The sequence below is a fragment of the Eptatretus burgeri genome, chromosome 3 (genome assembly GCF_056783735.1).
Source record: "Eptatretus burgeri isolate ZD-2024b chromosome 3, Ebu_testis_v1, whole genome shotgun sequence".
NCBI lineage: Eukaryota > Metazoa > Chordata > Myxini > Myxiniformes > Myxinidae > Eptatretus > Eptatretus burgeri.
In genome coordinates, this window is record NC_140963.1 from 41,050,227 (window position 1) to 41,066,521 (window position 16,295).

The 16,295-nt window shown below is 43.4% G+C and overlaps 1 protein-coding gene across 1 annotated transcript in view; it reads right to left on the minus strand.

The window, feature by feature from the left end:
• The window catches only part of VWF (von Willebrand factor), a 175,230-nt gene that overhangs the window by 142,266 nt on the left and 16,669 nt on the right, over window positions 1-16,295 (minus strand). Inside the window, exons 6-13 of the mRNA XM_085873069.1 lie at window positions 13,960-14,072; window positions 10,777-10,996; window positions 9,510-9,632; window positions 6,850-6,961; window positions 6,021-6,067; window positions 5,729-5,865; window positions 1,524-1,662; window positions 1,213-1,313 (exon numbers count right to left, since the gene is read on the minus strand). Of these exons, the coding sequence (XP_085729195.1) occupies window positions 1,213-1,313; window positions 1,524-1,662; window positions 5,729-5,865; window positions 6,021-6,067; window positions 6,850-6,961; window positions 9,510-9,632; window positions 10,777-10,996; window positions 13,960-14,072 (992 nt within the window). The remainder of the gene's footprint in view (window positions 1-1,212; window positions 1,314-1,523; window positions 1,663-5,728; window positions 5,866-6,020; window positions 6,068-6,849; window positions 6,962-9,509; window positions 9,633-10,776; window positions 10,997-13,959; window positions 14,073-16,295) is intronic.

The following is a 16,295-nucleotide window of genomic DNA, read 5'->3' on the forward strand; positions in this document are numbered from 1 at the left end:
AATTGAAAAAACACTTTTGAAAAGTGGAGAGTAATTAGAAAATTTGTACTACATAGAAAATGTTCAGAAACATCGACAATTTGAATTTATATAAAATGCTATCTCCCACCCACCATTCCTTGTAGATAGGAATGAAGAAACTAGTCTTGCTTGTGTTGATCTGAATCGATGGACAGGTAGAACAATGGATGATTCAACAGAGTGTTTATCGAGGTATGCTAACCCCCTTTGCAAGCAAGAAGCTAACGTTTTGAGCATTTATACTTCATCAGAGCATCCCCAAAACCTCCGATTATTCTTGCTTCCCACGGTGGTTAACATACCTCAAAGAACATTGCAGCGATACCACCCATTGTTCGCTTGTGTATAGGCCATCACTCAACTTCCCCAATTGCCCCTCTTCCCCCTCCTGCCAGGTTTTCCTCATCCACACCTCTCTTAACCCAACCCTCTCTGACTTTGCTTGTATGTCATGATGAGAAAACTTTGGATGAGGGAGTTAGAAAATAGAAGTACCCTAACTCTAACCCAAAGTATACTCTCCTTCTTCTTCTTTCGGCTGCTCCCGTTCGGGGTCGCCACAGCGGATCATCCGTATGATCCGCATAGTGATTTGGCACATGTTTTACGCCGGATGCCCTTCCTGACGCAACCCTGGTCGCCTCTTATGACACAGGGATATGGTACACCTATTTTAACCGGGGTATACACCGGCCCAGTATACTGGTACTTACTTCGCCAACCTCGGAAGGATGACAGGCTGAGTCAACCCCCTGGTGTATTAATTCAGTGGCCCAACGGGGCTTGGACTCAGGACCTTTTGGATCCCAAGCCGCTGCCCTAACCACTGCGCCAACACCAGGATTAACCCAAAGTATACTCTAAAGTGGCAAAACAATTATTTCCCTCCAACCCACCCCCTTTCAACTTCACCAAACATCTCCCTTCTCCCTCTCTATTTCCTTTGTCCTCTTGTTTCCTTCTCTTCTCTCCCCTCTCTACCATTCCATTCTCATTATTTTTCAAATTTTCTTTACTTGTATTCTCGTCCTCCTTCCTCACTCACCGCCTCATCCCCACCTCGATTTTCAATCCTTATGATCTTATGAGCAGCTACTTATGAGCTACCCTTATGAGCAGCTACTTAAATCACATCATATAATATCTTCGCATTATATTTCCCGATCGGCCCATTCTCCACCGTTGACCAACCTCCACGTAGAGAGCACCACGTCCATCCCACTCCAGAGCGAAAATGTCACCGTAGACCATTCGGATGTCAGAGTTGAGAGCTCTCCAGATGGTCAATATGCCTGCCATTTGCATGGACCAAAAAAAACACTGCATGGTTGAACAAAGCTTTCACTGTGACGTCTTTACGAGTTCATGAAACATTCAGTTCACATTACGTAAATACATATTACTGCTATTTAATGAGTTTCATCATTTGTTTCCGATCATACGACTATGATTGTTATTATTATAATTATTATGACAACATTCTTCATTGTGCGAGAAATTACCTTGATAAAATGGCATCGATATGCCAATGCCATTCAAAGCAGCAGTCCCTCCATGCTTAAGCAGGACAGTGATGTTCTCGGTTCTGTGCAGCCTCACAGTCACCGAATTCAGGCACACAGCCTCGGGTGCATCCCCACACTGGAAAAAGGGCACAATCCTGATGTCATCTTGGAACCGGTCAGCATGACCATGTCACCCAGTCAAACCAACCAAGGTCTTTGGCTGGTTCACTGTTCATTTTGTTAATTGCTTTAAAACTTGCTCTTCATTTTCTTTGACCATTTTGCATTTTGTCATTTGTCAGACCTGAGGCACAAAGATGACTGTTAATAATTACATGTCGATTATAAAGCCAAGGTTTCCACACCCAGAGCTGAAACACAACCCATTGGACCTTGTAGAGCCTCAAAGATGACACAGGAGTGATAGCACGACACAGGAGGGAGGGGAGGGAGAGAGAGAGGAGGGAGGGGAGAGAGAGAGGAGGGAGGGGAGAGAGAGGAGGGAGGGAGAGAGAGAGGAGGGAGGGGAGGGGGAGAGAGAGGAGGGAGGGAGGGGGAGAGAGAGAGGAGGGAGGGGAGGGGAGAGAGAGAGGAGGGAGGGGAGGGGGAGAGAGAGAGGAGGGAGGGGAGGGGAGAGAGAGAGAGGAGGGAGGGGAGGGGGAGAGAGAGGAGGGAGGGGAGAGAGAGGAGGGAGGGGAGGGAGAGAGAGGAGAGAGGGAGAGAGAGGAAGGAGGATAGAGGACAGAGGGAAGGCAGGGAAGGGGAGAGGAGGGAGGGGAAAGAGAGAGGAAGGAGGAGAGAGGACAGAGGGGTGAGGGGAAGGGGAGCGAGGGGAAGCTAGGAGGGGTGAGGAAGGGAGGGAGGCTTGGAAGAGAGGAAGAGCAGAGGTGGGGAGAGTGACGCCTCACCAACAAATGTTGCCATACACTGCGGGAGGGATGGGTGTGTGTGTGTGTGTGTGTGTGTGTGTGTGTGTGTGTGTGTGTGTGTGTGTGTGTGTGTGTGTGTGTGTGTGTGTGTGTGTGTGTGTGTGTGTGTGTGTGAGAGTGAGAGTGAGAGTGAGAGTGAGAGTGAGAGTGAGAGTGAGAGTGAGAGTGAGAGTGAGAGTGAGAGTGAGAGTGAGAGTGAGAGTGAGAGTGAGAGTGAGAGTGAGAGTGAGAGTGAGAGTGAGAGTGAGAGTGAGAGTGAGAGTGAGAGTGAGAGTGAGAGGGAGAGGGAGAGAGAGAGAGAGGGAGAGAGAGAGAGACAGAGAGACAGAGAGAGAGAGAGAGAGAGAGAGAGAGAGAGAGAGAGAGAGAGAGAGAGAGAGAGAGAGAGAGAGAGAGAGAGAGAGAGAGAGAGAGAGAGAGATAGATAGATAGATTTGGGGGGGGGGGGGAAGAGAGAAAGGTGAGAGGAGGAGGGTGGGTTCGCAAAGAATGATATGTTATGCTTTATGACCGATACACACACACACACACACACACACACACACACACGAAGGCAATCACCTAATTACACACACATTATTAGGAATCACCGAACTGTCATATTAAACATACACCTCCTGGAGTCGCCCAAAAGGTGAAATATGACCTAATTGGACAAATGAACACTTTTATAGGAGTTGGAACTACTGCCAAGTTCGATTCTGGACCTTAAGTTTTGTAATTCAGCTTCGTTTAAGACCTCCTCGAGGTTATAGCATGTGCGGAAATGAGACAAAGCCATGAATGCTGGCATCTCTGGGCGTTTATAAGCATTGCAATGTATCCAGCAATTAGTCGATATGATGAACAGGCATTCAATAATATGAATGAGTAAAGTGAAAAAAAACCCCAAAACAATCGTTTATAAATTGTTGCGGCCTGTTCCAAATCAAGACGTGGTTGAGCAAGCCAAAAAAACATGGTGGCTTCAGACCCCAAGGAGGTAACTCAGGAAATTCCTTAAGACCCCAGAGGGTGAGGTGGCTGGGGATGTCACCTGATAAAGGATTAATTAAATATGGGTTTTAATTTTCTTCAAAAGGGGTGTTTTAATTAACCTAAACACCAAATTTTCACTCTTAATGGCTATATATATATATATATATATATATATATATATATATATATATATATATATATATATTTATATATATATATATATATATATATATATATATATATATATTTATATATATTTATATATATATATATATATATATATATATATTTATATATATATATATATATTTATATATATTTATATATATATATATATATTTATATATATATATAACAAGATTATGGCGGTTGAGATTCCCACATGTTTAAAGAAGAAGAAGAAGGCGCTTCCAACCAAAAGTAAAAAACGAGATCGACTCCACTAATTTGAGCAAAAAAGTGAGAGCAGCACCGGTCTCAGGCAACGTTTCGCTGGCTTCCCATCCGGTTTCATCAGGCACAACAGACCCCGAGCTGCGGCGCGTTTCCGGTTCTTATTTCGATACAACCGCTCATTTACAGTCACGTGCTGATGCTCGAGGTCAAATGGAAGAGTGTTTTTTATTTTATTTTGCAAAAGCAAACTAAACGTCAAATCACATCATTGATGGGGTGCTCTGCTCTTCTTTTTTTTTTCCTTACACGTTATGTAGTGTTGTATGTGTGTGGATGCGCACACGTGTGCGTGATTTGTTTCTTGTAGTCATTCCTAGTTTTCTGATATAAATCCTGACTCAGCACTTGAAATATCTCTTTCAACCATGACAAGTACCACACTCACTCTGTTTCTAGAAAAAGGCTATCTGGCAAACCCTCACATCTACTTCCTCAACACACTCCTTGAAGAAGTTCAATCACTCAAACTTTTGTGCCTCACTATCAGCCATGATCTTTCTTGGGCAAACAATGTATTGAACTTGGCCTCCAAAGCAAGCTTGTGACTTCACATTGGAGGATATCCAGTCTTTCCTGGGCGAATCTGAACTTTCATCAGCTCAGCTCACAAGGCCTTTATCTGCAACTGGATGGAGCACTGCTTTCCCTTTGGGCTGACGCCCCTGCCTCAAACCATGCACATCTCGATGCCATGGACACCAAGGCCCTCAATGTCATTGGGATCTCTTGTGATTAAGTTGAGTCTCTCGGCCTCTTACTCTTGGAACTTTGTAGCCAGGCCTGACATATAATTGAAGGTGCAGGAATTTGTAATTTGCTCATTATGCCGGCGATAACTCAATACCTCTTCACGAAAGACCCAGTGGGATAATATCCACCAATCACAGATGGGTCGGTGGCTTCTCTCGTTTGTGGAACTAATTTTCTCAGTCTGTTCAACACCATATTTCCCTCCAGTTCTTCAAGACGTCTGTTAACTACCACTCGTGATCTTTTCTACCCTGACTCAAGATTGCACACCCCTTCCTCTCCCGGTTATTGTTTTCCTCTTCTTTCACCCTCTCTTTCGTTTTTTGTTTCATTTCTGTTTCATCCCCAATTTCTGTTTCATCCCCAGTATTTCCCTTTCTCACCTTGCTATATTTGAGTTTGTATCCAATTTGTTTACCCCTTGTGTCTTCCCCCCTCCCCCCCCCCTTTCCCCTTCACCTTATTCTTCACTACACCGCTCTAAGTGTCCCTCTACCCTTCTGTTTGTTTGCTTCCTCCACAACCCACCTCAGCCGCTTTCCATGTTATTGTTACCTCCACCAGCGAAGGTGAAGGAGGTTATGTTTTCATCCCTGTCTGTCTGTTTGTTTGTTTGTGTGCAGGATATCTCAAAAAAGTTGTTGACGGATTCGGACGAAATTTGATGGACTTGTTGGGTGTGTGGCAAGGACCAATTGATTCAGTTTTAGTGAAGATCTGAATCCAGATCTGGATACGAGAATTATTAAGTTTTTAAAGCGATTCTTCGCTATTGAGAGACGGGGCGAAAACGATGTACAACATGATATTTCAAAAATGGATTGGGCCCAATATGTCCTCGTGGATCAGACATTGTGCGGCAGAGGTATGCGCTCTACCGAGTGCCTTTCTAGTTCAAAAATGTATCGGTCCCGCTATGTTCTACTGCATCAGGTATTATGTGGTGCAGATATGTGCTCTACCGAGTACCCTTTCTCGTTCTGTTATCTTCTGGTCCGTGCTATGTTGTTCTAGCTCTTCCCCGTGAATTTACGTTCTGTACAAAAATAAAAAGGATCCAGTAAAACCAATCATTTTATGGGGCTTCACCTGAACAGTTTCAACAAGTACAGAAAAGTCTCCTCCTTTGCAGTCCTTTGTGAAAATGTACTGGCAGCGCCCATGTGAGATGAAGAACTTCCCATCATAAGTTCTGTAGTGTCCTTGGCCAACCAACGAACAATACCCTAAAAAAAAGAACATAACACAACACACAAAGTCCAATGAGGAAAATAGGAGTTTAATTTTCTTGGTTCTGAGTGTGCTTTTGGAGATTGCATTATAGTTGTTCTGAGTGGGAAAGTATGCCAGCTGTGGAATTTCCAGAATAGATCAGTCATACCTGGACATTCCTTGTTGGTGCACAGCCAGGAACCCTGTTTGCACACACTGCCAGGGAGTTTGGTTAGAAACAAGCAATTGAATCAAAGTTAAATACACAAGAATGGAGTGGACTCAATTACTCATATTTCAATCACAAAGGGCCATCGAGAAGGTTTTTTTTGCAATTTTAAAAAGCATGCAGTATCGATACAGATGAATATGAAGGGATTGAGTGTTATTAAGAAGTGAGGATGATGGAAACGTTGAACAAATGACATGTCAACTCCTATTCAACTGCATTGTGACCAACACACCATTTTGTCATTAATTTATTTTGTGCAAGTATCGAGGCTCATGGTGGAGCCAGCATTACGATGGGGGCAATGGATCGATAGGAAAGTTGAGCAAAGTCAAAACAGTTAGGCAATCAACAAATGGATGCATGGCAACATAAGGAGAGGAATTGCAAGAGAAGGGTTGTTCTAACTCTTTAATAATCCTTGACTTTATGAACAAAATAATAAATAAATGGTGGGAACGAGGTCTCAGCAGGTGTAGTAGATTTCAGTCGTGGTAATGTGAGAGAGGTTGAGGTGACTGAGGGCAGCAGACGTGAAATCGTGTTGTTTTGTAAATTGAAATGCAGGTACAAGTTTATTGTGTTAGTACAACAGTGACAAACACGTCTTTATGCAAAGTTGAAAGAGGACCACCAAAGCAATCAAACTTTGCATTCAACACGGAATAACAGGGAATTACGCATCGTCATTAAACCTGATGGTCTGGTAGTCGAAAAAAACAATAGCATCATGAGCATACCACCTTGAAAATATACGCAACAACCTCACCACTGATTGCAGTCCTGTGAGATGATGGTACCAGCAGGATGCTCCTTGCCACTTTGTACACATGGACAGTCATCTGGCTTTACGCACTGACCTCGATTCAGCACGAAACCATCTGCATGAATGGAGCACAGCCAAGTTACTGCAGCAGGTGGACTGGTGGCATCAAGTGGCTTTTCTAGTTTCTGAAGGGTGTAAAATGATCATTACACCAAATCAGCTCAGTCCCTATGCCATTATCTTACTGTTATTGACATTTCCAACAGGGTAATTCTCTTAAAATGCAAGCATTGCAGATCATCTCTATGATCATCCCATTTTGAAATGATCAAAAAATGTGCGATTGATCAAGTTCCACTTCCACAACGCTGACGAAGCAACATCCATGAAACCAGAGCGCTCGACCAGTGACCCTTCAAATTCCCTCTTTTAACACTGCATGCACACTCAACTTTGTCTTTGTTACACGACAATCCTGCCCTTTTACACCCCACTCTATCACCCTTGCACCATACTTTACCACTATAACACCTCATGTGACATCTCTTATGCTCCAATTTATCACATGTACACCCAACAATACCCCTCTTAACTCACTTAGTGCCCCCACGACACCCCCTTATACTCCAGTCCAGCACACATACACCCCACTCGACCATAATTACACCCCACTTTACCCCCATTATATTCAATGCTAAATCTAACCTCACTATCCTTACCCTCTGCATCTCTGCATCACAATTTTTAGCTGCCTTATGTCATACAATACCCCTTCAATACCCCTCAATACCCAGCTAACAAATCCATCCGCCTCTTGTATCCTCTATTGTACCCCTCTTAAACTACAATTAATGCACTTCCACCCAAACTTATAATCCTTCACACTTCTTAAATTCCACTTTACCCCTACAACACATCACCTTCCTTGAAATCCGACTCTATCCCATCACCACCCATGATCTCTATTACCATAGCGAACCAAATCTTCTTAACCTCTTATGTCAGAGTCTGTACCTGGTCTTCACCTCCACCTGTATCCTGACTAAACTAGTGCGTGAACAACTCCTTCAACCCCACATTGTCTCGCTCTTCAACAAGGATTGATGATGTAAATAAATATATATATATATATATATATATATATATATATATATATATATATATATTAAAGAAAGACACCCACATCTCTCACCTGCGAATGGAGGGAATAGCTAATCAGCTCTCACCTAATCAACTAAACCCAGGTGGCTATAATTATATAAATAAATTGACACCTCCCATGCTCCTCCAGCTGAAACTGTTGTGTAAAGCAACCAAAAAGGCCTACACAAGGTAAGTGCCTTGCTGTGTCAAACACTTCCTTTGCTGATTATATATATATATATATATATATATATATATATATATATATATATATATATATATATATATAAATATATATATATATATATATATATATATATATATATAAATATATCAGCAAAATTTGGATTGAACTGAAATTCCAATCATATCCATCCTGTATATTCATAACTCCAATTTGTTTGTTGAACAGAGACAGTCTTGTATTGTGATAACCATGTGAGATGGTCACCAATTCGTTTTCCAATGTACTCTGACTCACACTAACAAGTGGCAGGTGATGTCACCCAAATTGCAACTGATGCAGTCAAATAAGGAAATAACTCTTTCTTCATGAAATAAATAGTGCAATCAAATAATATCAAAGGTTATGACAATTATATTTTATGGAGTGGAAAATATTCCACTGCTTTCAGAAAGTTAAAAAGGGTTTCATCTTCGTGGGTTCTCAATGAATAAAATGTTAAAAACACTTTTCAATTTATATCGAGTATCTTCAGTTTCTCTATTATCCTTACTTTAAGAGGTCTTTGCCCTCCTGACCCAGGTGCATGTGAGCCCAGCTGCAGTCAAATGAATGCACAGAGGGCGGGACCGCAGGACAGGTTTGTCACACAAGCTAACTACACGTACAGCTAATTGAACCTGGAGCTTTGGCATCACCTGTAACTCAGGACTGCATGAACGAACTGTGAACTTTTCTCTGACAAAAAGAATGGGATATTTGTGTGAAAGAGACCCTCTGGAGTCTCGTTGTGAATGTGTCCGAATATTGAAAATGTGCACACGGAACACTGCCTCTGAATTGCCTTTCAATGCTGGACTTTCTATCCATCTCTGACGAGAGGTATGCTGATCTTCAAAAAGCTACTCAGTCAGAACTCAGTCATTTACAATCCATGATTCTTGACGGATGGCCAGAGGCCAGGTGAGATGTATCATTCTGTCTTGAACCATACTGGGATTTCCGGAGTGAACTTTCGGTTATGGATGGCATCGTATACAAAGACATGCAAATTGTCGTACCACCTACTCTGAGACTCCGCATGCTGAGCCCGATTCACGAATCACATCTTGGAAATAGTCAAGTGTAAGAAACGAGCTAGGGAGGCTCTATACTGGATTTCCATGAATGCGGACATAGAGCAAACTGTTCAGAACTGTTCCAAGTGTGCAAACTATCAAAATTGCCTGCCTGCTTCCATCAAAAATGTAACGTTGGGGCTTTGTGTATACATTTTAGTTGACGTTTATACGATGTATACATTAACAACATGAAGATTGAGACAAAGTATGCTTACCTGGACAGACACACCCATCAACGCACGTATTATCACATGGGATATACGTGTGGAGGTTTTGGCAGGTACGAGGGCATGGTGTAGCACATTCCTTGTATACCTTGTCGTGCCTGCATTCGGGATCTGTGGGACAAACCACCACCAGGAAAAAATAGCTTTACTTGCCTGTAGTAATTCTGTGCAGACTACTGTAGATGGACCTGTTACCAACTTTAGTATATGAATGTACAACTCTCGTATACTGGAGTTCTAACTGTGGCATCGCCATTGCATTCATTTATAGACACACACACACATAATCAACTGTTGTGCTGGGTGGTTTGCCGTTGCCTGTTTAACAGCAGTAGTTATGGCAGGGATTTGTAATGTGTTCAAAGTGCCGGAGAAAGCTCGCCTACTCTTCACGAAGGACACCGTGGGGTATTTCACGTCCACAAACAAATACCGGCAGATGGAATGTCCAGTTTAACAACCATCCGAGGAATGATATACACATTGATGAATCACCCTGCCTGTGAAACACCAAGATGACAGTTCTTAGCTTGGTCAGGATTCAAACCCAGGCAAGACATCTTGGAGGCGAATGTGCGTACCACCTCGAGGTCTTGGCCATTCTGCCAGCCCCATTACATTGGACTACATAAATAAATGAGTTATGAAAGGATGGTTATGGTTAGCAGAAAATGTGGACCCCATTGGGAAAGCTTCAAAAGAGATCTATTAAATTAAACATTCCCTACAATTCAGACATATTGTCCTAGTGCAGAAAATTGAAGCCAACCCGCTCCAACCACTCACCTCCACGATTGCTGCCTCCAGTTTCCTGTAAGAAATTTGTTCAGTATTTACTAATATTTAGCCTGGTGTTGGTTTAGTGGTTTGGGTGGTGGCTTGGGATCCCAGAGTCCTGAGTTTGAGCCCCGTCGGCCACTGAATTAACACCAGGGGGTTCACTCAGCCTGTTATTCTTCCGAGGTTGACGAAATGAGCCTCAGTATACTAGTAATAGGGGCACTGCATCAGCAACATTGCCGCGCCCTCAACCAATGATGCAACCAGCAGCCAAAAAGGCAGCACACGATGGGAACCAACACTTAAAAATAATTAAATAATATCTCGAGCATCCAAGATTTCCTCTGTCTGAATTAATAACAGCACAAGACTGGTTTCTTCCATTGTCATTATAGTTTCTCCAAAGATAACAGTTTCAAAGGTTATTTATCCATATTAAGGATTTTTGAACTTTAGCACACAAAAAGGTCATTACCACATTTGGCATCGGAAATCCACCCCACAACTGGGACGCCGGCATGGCGACATGCTCTGGAGAACTCGAGAAAAAGCGGACAGTGGCAGGCCTTTGTGGGACTGCAAGTACAGGCAGCTGCTTCACAAGCATCAATGAGACCTTCATAATCCAAATGAAGCCTGCAGACTTCTGCTGAGCCTTGCTCAAGATATAATGGCTGGCATTGTTCCAGCTGTGCCTGAGTAAAAGAAAAATGATAATAAGTTATTCATTTTAGGATTGAAAATTGGGTCATTATTTAAAAAAAACAACTAAAGCAATACTTGTTATTGAAATACCACCGAGTAGTGTGCTAGTTGAGAGTGGCAGGACCTCATGGTATTTACAGATGTCTTCTTTAGAGAAAGTCTATAACGATGTATATTACTCGTTTCAATCACTCATTCCATGAAACATTCTCCTTCAGGTTGATGGTACTGGCAGGATAGCCTATGGGTATCCACACTCTCCTCTGAGCTGTCTCAACCTGGGTTAAAATCTCAACCAAGCTATAAACTGGCACCATGGTGTTTCGCAGGCAGGGCGATTCATCAATGTGTGTGCTGTCCCTCGGATGGACGTTAAATGGACGTCCCATCTGCTGGCATCGGATGGTGAGACGTTAAAGATCCCATGATGTCCTTCGCAGTCGTGGGCGATCGCCATCAGCAGCAATTGAAACAAATCCCAAATCAGTGCTCTAACCCACAGGGGGCATTGCATTAGTGACACAGCTGCACCCCCCAGGAAATAATGCCACCCACAGCCATGTGCTGCAAATTAATGACTAATATAACATTGACACTTGTTAGCTTCAATGACAGTACCGGGTAGCAGAGGTAGTTAAGAGATGTGAGCCAGATAACATTGGCATTCATATAAAAAGAAAAGTCCACTCTTTGCTCATGTACAAGCAGCCCCATGGGACTGTGTCATAATCTCGCTAGTATAAAATACGGCAATTGTCTGCATGTGTGTACGTCTGAAACTCAGAGAAAAAAAAATAGGACAACTGGACCTGTAGCTTATCTTGGCTCTGGCCTAATACTGTCACCCAAATTTGGTCACATTCTGATTGGTGGGTCTGAAGAGGAAGATTTTTTTAAGGAATTTCCCAAAAATATACCAAGTCCACCATTTTGACGCACTTCCGGTCACATGATCGGCATGACCTCCGCAATTTAACATCCCTACCCTGGCCTAATGTTGTAACCCAAATTTGGTAGCATTCTGGCTGGTGGGTCTGAAGAAGAAGATTTTTGAAGGAATTTACTGAATCCACCATTTTGACCTACTTAAAGTCAAGTAACTGGAACGAGCTTTGCAGTCTCCGTTACCAGTCAGGAGTGAAACGTTATTGCCAAATTTCAGCTGGATCAGCGAAGTGGTTTGGCCGGAGAAGTCGAAATATTTGACAGACAGCTGGACGGATGGCACATGATGAAAATATGTTATGAGGAATTCCAATTCCAGATTAGCTAAAAAAGAACAAACATGGCTGGAGAATTTCCACCAAATTTTGCATTTGTGCTGGAGATACAAATGCTCAGGTCATTGACACACACAAAAAAAACATCCCCCCCCCCCTACGCAGTAAAATAAATAAACAAAATTTAAGGGGAAACAATATTTAATACCGTTACAAAATGCCTCATTATTTCTCTCCTCTGAGGATGGCATGATATATACCTTTAGTGCTTTTCAAGACTGTCGACTCCTAAGATAAATCTGTTGTTACGGTCTGTGACCTTTCTGTTCCTCTATCTTTTCTCTTCTTCCTCTGCCCCCCCCCCCACCCCCAAGTTAGACCAAATGGTTCAACCCACGGGTATAAATCCTATGATGGGCGATGAGAACGAGGACCTTTTCAGGTTGGAGTTTCCATCTGCAGTATCTTTATCAGAAGGTTGTGTTTGGTCGAACCCTGATTACAGTATCTCTACCTTGCAGACTATATTGGGGGCCTACTGGTGGGAGCCTACTGTTGGGGGGCCTACTGTTGGGGGGCCTACTGTTGGGGAGCCTACTGTTGGGGGCCTGCGTTGGAGGCCTACTGTTGGTGGCTTGCACTGGGGCCTACTGCTGGTGGCTTGCGTTGGGGGCCTACTGTTGGTGGCTTGCGTTGGGGGCCTACTGTTGGTGGCTTGCGTTGGGGCCTACTGTTGGTGGCTTGCATTGGGGCCTACTGTTGGTGGCTTGCTTTGGGGCCGACTGTTGGGGGCCTGCGTTGGGGGCCTACTGTTGGTGGCTTGCGTTGGGGACCTACTGTTGGTGGCTTGCGTTGGGGGCCTACTGTTGGTGGCTTGCGTTGGGGGCCTACTGTTGGGGGCCTGCGTTGGGGGCCTACTGTTGGTGGCTTGCGTTGGGGGCCTACTGTTGGTGGCTTGCGTTGGGGGCCTACTGTTGGTGGCTTGCGTTGGGGGCCTACTGTTGGTGGCTTGCGTTGGGGCCTACTGTTGGTGGCTTGCATTGGGGCCTACTGTTGGTGGCTTGCGTTGGGGGCCTACTGTTGGTGGCTTGCGTTGGGGCCTACTGTTGGTGGCTTGCGTTGGGGGCCTACTGTTGGTGGCTTGCGTTGGGGCCACTGCCGGCCTTCCGTTGGGGCCTACTGTGGGTAGGCTACATTGAATGCTGTGCTTGCTTGAACTCTTGCTGCAGCTCCTCCAGTTTGGATCCCTGATCTTGCCTTGAGTTTGGTACTAGATGATACCGTGCCGCTCACATACACATTTGGGTCTCTCCTATTCTGACATTTTTAGGACCATCGGACTGCAGGTTTTCTCCTGGGACTGGTGGGATTCCAAAGGGGTTCCATCCGGTGACCACAGTATTTTACAGGAACAGCACCCTCCAGCTCCCTGGCTGCCTACTCCGTCACCCTTGTGCTGGCCTCATCGGGTTCTTTCCTTTTTTTCTTTCTTTATTTCCTTCTTCGTTATGTATAGGTATATATTTCTGATGGTTACAATCCCTAAATAAAAGCGGACTGACCGTATGTTGGCTTGGTGTGCTGCAGGCCTTAACACTGTTCATAATATTCTTCTAACAAACATCTTTAGTGTGGTGGTGCAATTTGAACGATGCATTGGAATGAATGACACAATTAATATGTGTTTGAGTTCAAACAACGTATGTTTAAACAAATAACTTCTTCAAACTCACAGTGCTGTTCGTTTGGCACATGGTATCATCTGGGCTGGCACGTTGGCAAACCTGCCCAACAGATTTCATGGCCCAACTATTCCCAAACACGTAACTATCTTCTGTGATGAATCCTAAGTGGGAAGAAGACAGGGTATTTCTTTGAGATCTCCATGTGCCACACACATTGTGGAGTGAATGACTGGAGGAACATAGAACCATCGAAGTAATTCATAACCACAAAACACTACACTTAAACAAGCTTTCCTGGAAAGGTGGATTTCAAACGACAGAAGGAAAACTTTGAGTAATAGTTATGGAGAGTCCGCTCTGAAACTGTGAGGTCGGTGGTCCGAATCCCTGCCAATTAAGTCACACCAAAGACTAATACATATACAGTGCCTTCAGAAAGTTTTCACACCCATCGAATTTTGTCACATTTTGTTGTGTTACAGCCTGAATTTTTAAAATGGATTAAATTTTTAAAAATTGTCATTGATCTACACAAAATACCCCTCAATGACAAAGTGAAAACATGTTTTTTGAAATTTGTACAAATTAATTAAAAATGAAAAGCTGAAATATGTTGCATCACTAAGTATTCAACCCCTTGAGTTAACACTTTGTAGAAGCACCTTTGACAGTGATGACAGCTTTGAGTCTTCTTGGGTATGTCTGTATCAGCTTTGGGATTCACATCTGGATTTTCTCCCATTCTTCCATACAGATTTGTTCAAGCTCTGTCAAGTTAGATGGGGAGCATTGAGGAACAGCAATCTTCAAGTCTTTCCACAGATTATCAATGGGATTAAAGTCTGGGCTATGACTGGGCCACTCAAGGATTTTCACGTTCTTGTTCTGAAACCGTTCCAGTGTTGCTTTGGCTGCATGCTTGGGGTCATTGTCCTGTTGGAACATCAATCTTTGCCGCAGTCTCAGGTCTTTTGCACTCTGAAGCAGGTTCTCAAGGATTTCTGTGAATTTGGCTCCATTCATTGTTCCCTTTATCCTTCCAAGTCTCCCAGTCCCTGCTGCTGAAAAACATCCCCATAGCATGAGGCTGCCACCACCCTGCTTTATCGGAGGGAAGGCGTTACATGGGTGAAGAGCTGTGCTCGGTTTCTGCTTGATGTAGTGCTTTGCGTTCAATTTTTGTCTCGTCAGACCACAGTGTGTTTTGTTTCATGCTCTGAGTCTTTCACGTGCCTTTTTGCAAACTCCAGATGTGCTGTCATGTGCTTTTTTCTGATGAGTGGCTTCCGTATGGCCATTCTCCCATAAACCCTAGATTTGTTAAGTGTTCCCATAAAGCCAACAGAGTTCAGCCAAGGAACTCTGTAGTTCGGTCAGTGGTCAATGGGTTGTTGGTCGTCTCCCTGACCAAGGCCCTTCTTGCCCGGTTGCTCAGTTTGGTCAGATGGTCAGCTCTAGGAAATGTCTGGGTCAGTCCATATCATTTCCATTTCTTAATGATGGAGCTCACTGTGCTCTTGGGAACTTTCAACACTCTAGAAATTGTTTTGTACCTAACCCTTCCCCACATCTATTCCTCCTCACAATTCTATCTCAGAGTTCTCTGGACAGTTCGTTGAACTTTTTGGTGGAGTTTTTGCTCTTACATATACTGTCAACTGTGAGACTTTATATAGAAAGGTGTGTTTCTTTCTAAATCGTGTTCAATCAATTGAATTGGCCACAGTTGGACTCCAAGTTTACAAGACTTCTCGAGGATGATCACAGGAAATTGGATCTACTGAAGCTCAATTTGTAGTGTCATTGCAAAGGGGTTGAATTCTTGCCACAAAAGCTGAGACATTTCTCGCTTTTTATTAGATCCTCGTGGAGGATCTCCAAGTCTTACTCACGTTGTTGTTCTTGTGGACTTATTTGTTTCACAGTCTACAGTTTTCATCGAAACTTCCTGAAACTTGGCATGTAAATGTAAAAATACCCTGCGCAGACAGTAACCATCTCCGATTTTGAAAATTCCTCCAAGAAAAAAAGTTATGACGTCAAAATATCTCCGCTTATGGAAATCGCCTAAAAAATTATCTCCGAAACTCGGCAAGTTTTTTGAATTCTGTTTGCGAGAATCGAACAGGGCATTAGCAGAGATGAATTACCGCACATATGATACATCACTATGACGTCATATCAATTTTTATGACGTCATTCCTATTTTTTGACATTTTTAGATCCTCATGGAGGATCTCTAAGTCTTACTCATGTTGTTGTGCTTCTTGTGGACTTTTTTGTTTCACAGCCTCCAGTTTTCATCGAAACTTCCTGAAACTTGGCATATATATGTAAAAATTCCCTGCTCAGACAGTAACCATCCACGATTTTGAAAATTCCTC